Genomic DNA, 11,335 nt, shown 5'->3' with positions numbered 1-11,335 from the left:
GGCTACTTGTTTACACAAGTTATAACAGTGGCCCCACCACAAGGATTCATGAATATGGCAGTCCGGAAGTTTTGGAGCACGAGGAAGCTGAAATGCGTAGTATAACCCTACTGATATGTGTGTCCTCTCTCTCTCTATCACACACACACATAATGTGCAATACCTCTACACTAACACTTATTTTTAGCACCACACTCCTAATACACTATGTACAAATGGGGTGCCTGGCACTTGAAAAGAGTAGCGTTGAAGCACACGAAAGGAAGGGCAGCAGAGTTAAGCGAGACGTGTCCTGGTTGGCTGCGTGTAGTCGTTAATTTTATGCAGTGAATCCCTGAATGACGCTCTAGCTAAACTTAAACACTGAACATCAAATGGTGAGTAATGCAAGTAACAAGCATGCATTCATTTAAGAGATGGATGCATCAGTTTAACTGAATTTTTTGATGTGGAAAACCACAAACAACCATGTAGATTCAATTTGTTTTAAAGACAAAAATTCAATTACTTAATACTTTAAATAAAATGATTTACATATAATTACATGTATATTCTCAAAGCAACAAGAAACAGATACGTTTTTTAAAAGTGTTAAATAAAAATTAACAACACATAAAATAACATAAGAAGCAAAAGCAGATTTCATTTTAAAACGCATAGATCGTAACTTTTAACAAGTTTGAAGTTGAATTTAAAGTAAAATTTAGGTTTAAAATAAGTTTTGACAAGAATAAAAGAAAATGTTTAAAAGGCACTTAACTGAGGTAGTGATTTATGGCAATGTTCAAACGGAAAAGCTAGTCTGCTTTGTTACAGACCTGAAAAGTATATTCAGACCTGACATATTGATTGAAATCTGCATTCAATCTGCATAAGTGTGTTTGCCTTAGCAGGCACCATTAAGAGATCAAAATAAATCAAATGATTTATAATGCAAATGTTCTTGAATGAAAAAATATAAATGCGGCAAAAGGCCAAACCACACAAAGTATTCACTTTACTCTGAAACAAGACAAACAATGGCAAACATTTAAACCAGGACACAGGAAGGAACTGTTTGACCATATAAAAGCAGAAGTCTTAAAATGAGGCGTGTCTCCACACCTCATGTCCCACTTCCTCTTTGAGGTTTCACTGGTTTATTGTGTTAAACCCAGGAATAAAAACCAAATCATAATTGAACAATTTGGCTTTTTAAGAAAAATAACTAAAAAATAATATCACACAACTTCATAATAGTCATGGACATGCTTTGTGCATCAGGCCAGACTACAATTATGGAACATCCTTCATATCTATTTTATATTTTAAGGCATATTACAGCATATTTAGGCAATATTATAAGTTTGGGGGATAAAAGTGACACCATTGACGCTACCACCCCCCCGCTGCAACAAAGGTTACAGAAAATAAATTTAGCACACAGAAGTATATTAGGTAACCAATAACAGCGAGAGGAGAAGAGAGTCTAGACATGGGATGATTTAAAGATGCACCTGCACACCAGCTGCTGTGGTGTCCTCAAACTGGGTGAGAAGAACAATATTACTGGGAGAGTTCCCACCGCTAAACTGTGTGAACTCTGCCCATACACTTAAAATACGGAGAAGAGAGGGGTCTAACAGTTGTTGCTCAAGAATTTGAATCTATTTTAAAACGTGTGAGAGACAAGCTGCACGTGAATTTACAATTGCTCGAAGGTTGGGAATTACATTAGATTTGATGTATGAAACATTTTGCATTACAAATTACCCATAAATGTGTTTTTGTTTATAAAAGGATCAATGAGCCTTAATTGATAAAAGCCCTGAATTCAAACAAGATTTAACGGGTGACGCACAATCAGGCTCGTTACAAATTACGTAAACCACAATGATATAGCAAAAAACTGCATTACTAAGTAACCTCCTTGTGAGACAATAAAACCACCTGAACAGCCATGACAGACTTCAAAACAGAACAAATAACAGCTCTTAAGGGGAAGGTTGTAATGTCGCTCGCACAGACTAAATGAGGTGATCACAAGGTGAATCACAATAGAAACTGACCGTGTACGCAATCAGGAAACACTGAGAACGCATGGAGTGATGTGGCTACAGGGTGCAGCAAATACATTTGAAATGATTTCTCATAGCTGAAGTGGCCATTGTCATGCCAGCCAGGAATTCACAAGGATGAACAAACATAGCAATTACCAAATTACATGACCTGTTTTTGGATATTAGTAATGTAACCAGGCAGGTGATTGAGTCAAACGGTTTCGAATTCTTGTCTGTAGAGGTACACATTATGTTGTCATATGCTTTCCGTGTCTGTAAAGACAAGACTGACAGAAGAATTTTAAGAGTGACAGCTGTACTATTAGTTTGCTCAAATAAAAACTTGCAAACAAACTGACTGACTAGCAGGAATATACGGGTAGTAAAATAAGACTTAATTTAGTTGCATTTGTTGCACGACAGTACAGGAAAAAGCATTCCTTTTAGATTGAAATTAAGCATGAAAAAATGCAAAAAGCACCAAAAAGATTTGTTGTTAATACTATATAGTCAAATCTGGGACTCAAAATCTAATTTAAACCTGGAAATAAACAAAGTATTTTTTTAAACTGAGAAAAATGATGACACACTGAATAAATCATTTAAATTTTGCATTATTTCTAAGTCAATAATCAAATAAAGAAATTTGTGATATACAAAGATCAGATGTTCTTGTTTCAATTTAAGTACTTTGATTTGTCTCAAATCAAGCTGTAAAACATCAAAACATGATCATCAGCTTTTATTTGGGGAATTCACGCAGTCTGTGTGCTGCCGTCATAACAGCAAAAGGGCCACAAACCAAACTCATTCAAAGACATTCTTGTTAATAATTTTTTTTTACTCACAGATTATAATTTGAAATGGGGGGAAAAAACATGAAATCAGAAAAATGATCAAACATTTTAACCCCACTGTATACGTAAGTCAGATGTTTAACTTTGCATTAATAAATGTTCCCAAAATGAGCTGGGCTCTGAGCAGATTTCCAGTCTGACAGGGTTGAACTGAGGCCCCAAAATAGTTTCACTCTTCCCTACAGTGGTTCACTACAAGCCTGAGAGGAACAAGAAGGGGGCAAACAATTACACAACTTGTTTATGTTCAATCTGCTCTTAAAATCCCGCACAAACTGGTTTCATGATATTACTCAATCCTTTTATTTTCAGTTTTAATAAAAAGGTAGCATGCACCCTCAGGTGTTAACTTACCTACTACTAAAAACTATGTTGTGACAAAACACGAAGACGCAACGCACTTCAAATATGTTCCTTTCACATTACCTGGGAATGAGCCAATCTTACCGATTTTATTGACGATACAGAAAATTTAGCCAAGCAACATTTTAAATAAACAGGAATTAATATCAGTACTAAAATGTATATATTCTGAGAGAGGCCTACAGGGTAATACGAATTAAAAGGTTGATTAAAGCCACATAAGATTATTACAGACAGAAAGGGACCAACAGTCTTTTCATTCGTAACTTTCCATGCAGTGTTTGTTATTAGCTTTTCAAACTTCTGTAGACCTTAAAACCTAGCATAGCTTTTACACGTAGTCCTGCTCTGACATACAGTAGTCTAACCGTCAGACACATGGAACAGAGTCCCAAAATGGAAACTGGCAGAACTTTGAATGCATAAATTTCATCCAAACCAAGGCTATATTTAGAAATCCGCAGGGCAACAAGATAAGAAAAATGTGCTTAGGGTTTAATACTGCTCACAAATCAACAAATAAAGCCTGAAATTGTCTTAAAGTCTCATTATAATGAAATGCAACTTTGAGTATTTCATTTGGTTTCACCCAAAAAAAAAAAAACATGAGGCCAAAAATACTACTGTAATGTTTAATTTTCCAAAAATATATATGTTAAAACTAATTTGTTGGGTGAACTGAAGATAAGCCAATGTTTTGTTAGGAGCTGAACACAGCCAAGTGTGTCAAAAGCATGCTTATATTTATTTAGCTGTTGCAAGAAGTCTTCCAAGAGCACTAAAAAAAGAAAACAACAAGTGGTACCTAATTAAACAACAATTTAGATCACTAATGTACTGCCTCATTAAAAAACAACTACCAGCATGTTAATGGCATGCGAATGTTCAAACATTCTAAGCTGGGTGTTTCATATAAAGTTTTAATTCAAAAGTAACATATTAACTATATTAAGCATTTAATAAGTATTAAAATATTTACTATACATTGAGCTATCTCTCTACAAATAGTAATAATCAGGCAAACTACATTAATCTATTATTCTGCATTAAACAACATTTTCTATTCATGTAACAGGTCTTTAAAACCGCACTGCCTTGAGTTGATCAAGGCATAAAATAAGTGATAAATGAAGACTTAAATTGAGCAGATGTTCCGCATTGACTACCTCAGTGTTGACAGAATATTTCTGACTAGATTGCTAATAGAACTTGTGCCCTGGTGATATCAATCTACAGTAGCTTTATTGTGCTGAAAGCAAAATGTTAAAAGGACATCCGAGAGCTAACTTTTCTGCCAAAGTAATGAACTTTCCAAACTCATAAAAGATCGGATCACAGTCAGGTTTCATGATTTCTTTGAACAATAAATAAAAAGACGGGGCTATAGGTCTCGATTTATCAGATTAGGATTTAAAATCCTCTTGCAACTCTGCAAATGGCTGCATGAAACAGGGGCCTGGCTGAACTTGAAAAACATTTCCGAGCCTTTAGCAGTTCGAGTTACGAATAGATCAATACTGTCCTCAAACGATCGATAATCTGGCTTTAGGTTCAAGGCACACACTCTGTATAATCGACCGTGTCATTAAAGCCAGTCTGAAATGATTAATCGAAATCAAAACGATGCAATATTTGATTTGCTCGTCCCTTGCCCTGCAATGTCCTTCTGTCTGGCTCTGCTTTACCAAATGTGTCACAGTGGTCAAGAACTACGATCCCCTTTTTCCCTTTCAGAGTGGTCGATAACGTTTGTAGAATAACATTTAAACAGACAAGACTCCTAGAATATTAAATCCGTGTTCATGTGAAAGACAAAAAAAAAAAAAAAAAGCCGTTAAGTTACACTTACTTTCTCCATTTGTTTGTTGACAGTGGCAAACAGTGTAGACAGACGCAACCAAAACAATCAAAGTCCGCAGCCGCATTTTGACCCCAGGGAAGCCGAAAATCTGTACGAAAATCCCCTCCGAATGGTCTTCGTGTGGGTACTAATCTGTTTTAATAGTCCGGTGTTGTTTTGGAAGATAAAAATTAAAAAGAAAAGAAAAAAAGACCTCCGTCACCCCCCTCAGAAAAAAAAAAAAAAAATGGGCGGAGAGGAAAGTTCAACGTGTTCAATCCACTCGCGCTGCTGCTCCGCGCGCGCACTGACGGATGCTGATATGAAGGCTCGAGCGCTAAGCTAATGACAGCGCGTGCGGCGACTTTCATTCAGTGTAAAATAATCCACACGAATAAAGCATGCGGGCGGCATCATCTACGATGAGCAGCCGAATCATTTCCAATCGATTGCATATATTTGTCCAGCACTTGCGCAGATTGCTCCAACCGAGCCTGGCGAGAGAGAAAAAAGGAAAAAGCACTGTTACAGCACGGGGAGGAATGGCTGCGCACAGAGCGCAGGCCAAAATAATCAATTGAGCATCTGCACGAGAGACTTTTTTGTTGCAATGTTTCGATTTATTTTTTCAAAAGGAAAGACCTTGTAGATATAGGCTAATAAACGCTTTACAGACTCATAAGTTGCTCTCGCGAAATGTTCAAGATTTCCAGGGTTCGTGATAGGCGGATTTCAGTATGTACTTTTTCAAAGTCCCTGCTGACAGCGAGCTTTCGCCGTAGTGCGTTTACGGGTCACCGTACTACTCCTCATTATAGACTGTAAACTGACAGCCTAGTAAATCGTTGCAGTTCTGAGGGCGTCTGCAAAAACACTGCAGAACGCTGAGGTTTCCGCGACACTTCCAAGCACAAATGTTCCACACATGCAGTCTTTCTACGTCGCTTTTTGCTGGCGAGCGCCTCACAGATCAATATAACGAAGTGAAGCTGGTTCCGCAGAGGTCACTGACTAGTCTTTTAACACTCGCGGAGAATAAAAATGCAAGAACAAATGTGTGTTTTTATTTAGTCCACACGCTGGTTGTAGCTAGTGCATTGACTTATCCCCTCGCTCGAGGATCTCCTTTCCTGTCTTTGCGCCAGTAAACAAGACCTGCCAGAGAGGCAGATAGAGCACAGGGGAAATATGGACTGGAACGACGGACTGAGCGCGTGCTCTAAACATTAGCGTGCACTTTGCATATTATAAAAAAACATTATCTTCTAGAGAATGCATCGACATGAAATGATATGCACAGCATAGAACCTTTTTGTACTACATATATGTATGCATATAATACATTCCCATATTTAGCTACTTCAAATGTAAGTCTTTAAATCTACAACCTCTCCATAAAGGCTACTGTGTAATTTAATGGTAAGTTCAAAGAGTAGTGAACTCAATCAACTTGACTGATTGAATTTAGTGATCGTGGATGCTCTGCGGTCTCTTTACTTTCTCATAATAAAATAATTTCAGCTCAGATCAATATTTCATGTCCATTTATGTATTTGGTAGGCAAGATAATGTACAACCAGCCAGCCGGGCATCATCACACCAAAAAAAAAAAAACGTCAGTGTCCTGATTACCCTGTCAGGGTTTATTTTGTGATAATGGAAAATACTCTTAAAGGGATAGTTCACCCAAAAATGAAAATTTTGTCATTATTTACTCTCATGTTGTTTCAGACCTGTATAAGTCTATTTCTTCTGTTTAGCACAAAAGAAGATATTTTAGAGAATGTTGGTAATCAAACAGTTCACGGCACCCATTGACTTCCATAGTAGGAAAAAAACACTATGGAAGTCAATGGGTGCCGTCAACTGTCTGAATACTAAAATTCTTTAAAATATCTTCTTTTGTGTTCAACAGAAGAAAGAAACTCAGACAGGTTTTGAACAACATGAGAGTAAATGATGACAAAATTTTCATTTTTGGGTGAACTATCCCTTTAAGTGTTTTAGACCGTATACTGTAAAGACTGGCTTGCACTTTCAGCCTCACACTTTCCGCATTGCTATCTCTAATTATGCATTGACAACAGCTATTTTAGGAAAACTTGAATACTAAGAGAATACTCATATCATTACGCATTAGGCTAATAATGCCGGATTTTGTCGAATAGGTGATGGTGAAAAAAAGATGATGGTGTTAAGATGCTGACATTTGCCAGCCACTCAGTTTGTGATCCATGGTATCATCTTCCTTAGGCAAAGTCAAATGGCTTCGGAAAATTGTTAGTTTTGTGTTATTTGAGCTTACTGGAAATAAAACATTATTTGACGCTCACTGAGGAGGTAGCAGTACAACTGTATTGGCTTAACTATGTTGTCCAAGACCTAGGAAAAATATTTGGGAGAAAAAAGGGAAAATCTAGGTTTGGGTGTAGTTCAGTTGAACTTGTGAGCCTCTAAGATGGAAGGAGATCACCATAGAAAAACAGTGTACACTATGTCAATAAACATGCACATCCTGGCCATCAGTAAGAACTGTGTTGGTAAGAAACAGGACTGTGTTGTACAAGATGTACAAAATGTTGTTTGCTGCCGCACATTCTGCTTACATAAGTTTAGGAATATTCCAGTTGAGTAGAGTAGTTAACCTATTTGTGGCATTTCAATTAAAGTCTCTCCTTTTCTTTAAAGTCACCATGAAATCAAAATTCTGAATTCTTGTTTTTTTTATGGAATATTGCAGTATTTATTATGATTTATTCGTGCACATCTTTTTTTTAATTCATGTGCCCTCATCTATCTATAAATTACAGAAACGTCTGTCTGTCTGTCAGTATGTCTGTGTGTCTGTTATTCGCATATCTCTCGAACCGTTAGTCCGATGGATTTCAAACTTGACAGGTGTCTTGCTACGGGCACGAGTAAATGCAGCGCCAAGTTTGACGTTGTTTGGATGAGAAATGCTAAATATATCGATAAATATATTGGTAAAAGAAGCACTTAGAAGGTTGTGGTTTAAAAAGAAACATTCTGACATAAACACTCTGTCAGCTACACTGTTTACTTCTGAATATTATATTTTATTCACGGCCATCATTTGTAGTAGCTAACCTATTCACAAACTGTTTGCTCAAGCGTAGCATTTTTTCGGAGTTCACTGTGTAGCCTGCTCCCTGAAATCTGTAAGTCACCTACGCCGTTTACTTCTGTATATTATATCTATCTATAAATTACGGGAACGTCTTTCTGTCTCTCTGTGTGTGTGTGTGTGTGTTATTCGCATATTGGAGTTCCCTGTGTAGCCTGCTCCCTGAATCGTGTAGTTCAATGTTCCACATTTATTGTATGTCATTATGTCAGTAACAGTATTTGCTTTCTACCATGCACAAATTAAAATGTCACTGAACTTTTGCTGAGTAATTGTAACAATGAGCACTCAAATACACCAAACCAACAATTACTAAAAACACACACAAAAACTGATTTTGCACGGGCACTTTGCACTGCAATCGACGCACTTATTCATTTGTGGATGTTAACTGAATCTGTAAGTCAGCTATGCTGTTTACTTCTGAATATTATATTTCATTCTGGTGCGCTTAACGTTATCGCTACTGTGTAATAGTAGCCTATGCTATTCACCAACTAAACATATCCTATTCAGTGCATTCACAGTCTCTTTCACAGGCATCATTTGTAGTTGCCTATTCACAAACTGTTTGCTCAAGCGTAGCGTTTTCTCAGAGTTCACTGTGTGCTTTCTACCATGCACAAATAAAAATGTCACTGAACTTTTGCTGTGCAATTGTAACAATGAGCACTCAAACACACCAAACCAACAATTACTAAAAACACACACAAAAACTGATTTTGCACACAAAAACTTTTGCACGGGCATTTTGCACTAGTATACTTTAATCAAATAACTTCCCCTCCCTCTTGCAGCGACATCTCTTCTCTTCTCCAATGACGTGTTTTTCGGTAAAAAAAACATTTGTTTTGTTTTTTGTGTTTTTCTTGTTCAAGAAGCCGTTTCACTCAGATATACGTCACAATAGAGAAGAAAAGTTTATTGCAACTTCCATTTCATGCCGACTTTAAAAAAAAAGAGTGAGGTACTTACAGTGGAAGTGAATGGGTCCAGTCTGTAAACAATAAATTGCTCATTTTCAAACATATAACCACAAGACATAAACAATCGTCACTTTAACATCATTTTAGTGTGAAAAATAGACAACCTTTTCTGAGTTAAATGCAATTTTACAACTTTGTTCCCATTACAACATTATGCCATAAACTATAAAATTCCTGTAATAATGACGAGAACAGTTTTACAGCTAATAATACACTCATTTTAGCAGAAGAATTATTGTAAATGCATTTATAAAATGATAACCTTTGCTTTTAAGTCCTCAAAAAAGTGTCCCCATTTACTTCCATTGTAAATGCCTCGCCGTAACCTTATTTTTGCTTTTTTAAGAGAAAACGAGGCACAGGATGAAATCAACATTGTGGCACAAATGCTGTCAGTTGAGCTTAACTTAAACTAAATTTAACACATCCATTTCCCTGTAGTACAATACAGAAAATCAATCAATAATCCTTGGGGCCATGTGAATTCATATTACATTTGAATCTGCTATCTCACTAATTTAATCATGTTCTGCCATTGAAGAGTGACTTGTTTCCATCTCTGTGAGAACACAGCCAAAGGCCATGTCCTAAAACAAATTGCACAATGCGTATTCTGACTGATGTCTTCCCTTCCTGATGAACATGCGAGAGAGGAGGAGGCACAATAACATCCCCAATCCCTCTTGCCCTACAACCTGTTTACATCCTCTGTTCTAAGAACAGACACCATTATGTGTGGGAACACCACGTTAAACCCTTCCAAATGTCAGGTACACCGAGAGAAAACAACTGTCTTCGTAACCACTCGAAGTGAAAAAAAGACACCAATGCCTTTGCAATGTAAAATGCATAAAAGCTTTTAGAAGTTTGTAATGCAATCTAAAAAATATAGGTTCTATTGACATCGATGGTTCCATTTAGAACATTTGACATTAATGGAATCTTTAGGTTCTTTATAGTAGAAAAAGGTTCTTTAGATTATTAAAAATGTTCAAAGAAAAACATGGTTCTTTTAGGAACTGTTTACTGAAAGGTTCTTTGAGGAACCCAAAATGGTTCGTTTATGGCAGCATTTGAACTTTATTTTAAGAAATCCAAATGATTCATCTGATGCAGCCAACATATTTTTTAAAAAGTCTTCGTTAAAGCATTATAAGACATGAACCAAGCCAACCCGCTAGGTGAATCATAACATTACAAACTATGATTTGAAGCAAAAAAGTATTAGAAACTCGGACAAAAAAAAAACAAAGGCACAAGACTCTGTACTTAACGGCTTAAGTGAGGGAACGAACAATCCCATGAAGCATTGCGAACAGCATAATCGAATTAAAAATGAAGAAATATAAAACCATGCATTTAAAAATGCTGATTAAATACATAGGCCTATGTAAAAATGTATATTTTAAGTTTATTTCAAAATATGCATATATATTAAAATATTTTGCCAGTGTAGGCCGGGAGACCAACTCGATTACATCATTCGCAGTGCTTCATGGGAGTGGGCTAAAGAGATCTTTTGGTGCATTTTGCTTGTTTCGACCATATGTATGTAGATGCCTCATTCGCGCGCGCGCCATCTTGCAACGGTCAGCGTGTCGTCACTCACAGTAAGAATCAATGATGCCACAACATTGCGCAGCTTCTGGTTGTGAAACCGCCGAGATTTAAATTCCTGAAGAAGTGGGTTAACCTTGAGAATGTGTTGGTTTGTGTTTTTACATGTATTAACTCAATATTACATGTTTTTACTATGGTACTTTTAATATTTGTACTTTTACTATGGTAACTTTTCTTGTTGTTTTGTGTTAGTTTAGCAAAATCATCTGCTGAAGTCGATCCTATTTCATATTCATGCATCTAACTAGTTGCAGATGCTCAGTCAACTTCCTCTTGAAGGTTCACGGACTGCTTCAATATGGCGGACAGCTTACGTATAGCTTAGCTGCTAACGAGGCATCTATGTATGTGTATATATACACTCACCTAAAGGATTATTAGGAACACCATACTAATACTGTGTTTGACCCCCTTTCGCCTTCAGAACTGCCTTAATTCTACGTGGCATTGATTCAACAAGGTGCTGAAAGCATTCTTTAGAAATG

The 11,335-nt window shown here is 36.7% G+C and overlaps 1 protein-coding gene across 1 annotated transcript in view; it reads right to left on the bottom strand.

The window, feature by feature from the left end:
- Positions 1-6,294, bottom strand: part of insra (insulin receptor a) — a 58,619-nt gene extending 52,325 nt beyond the window's left edge. Inside the window, exon 1 of the mRNA XM_084412326.1 lies at positions 5,109-6,294. Within this exon, the coding sequence (XP_084268452.1) occupies positions 5,109-5,184 (76 nt within the window). The 5' untranslated portion in view covers positions 5,185-6,294. The remainder of the gene's footprint in view (positions 1-5,108) is intronic.
- Between the last annotated feature and the right edge of the window lie 5,041 nt (positions 6,295-11,335).

The sequence above is a fragment of the Rutilus rutilus genome (assembly GCF_951802725.1).
Source record: "Rutilus rutilus genome assembly, chromosome: 6".
NCBI lineage: Eukaryota > Metazoa > Chordata > Actinopteri > Cypriniformes > Leuciscidae > Rutilus > Rutilus rutilus.
The sequence above is the reverse complement of the archived record's forward strand: the minus strand, read 5'-3'. Positions and strand labels throughout refer to the sequence as shown.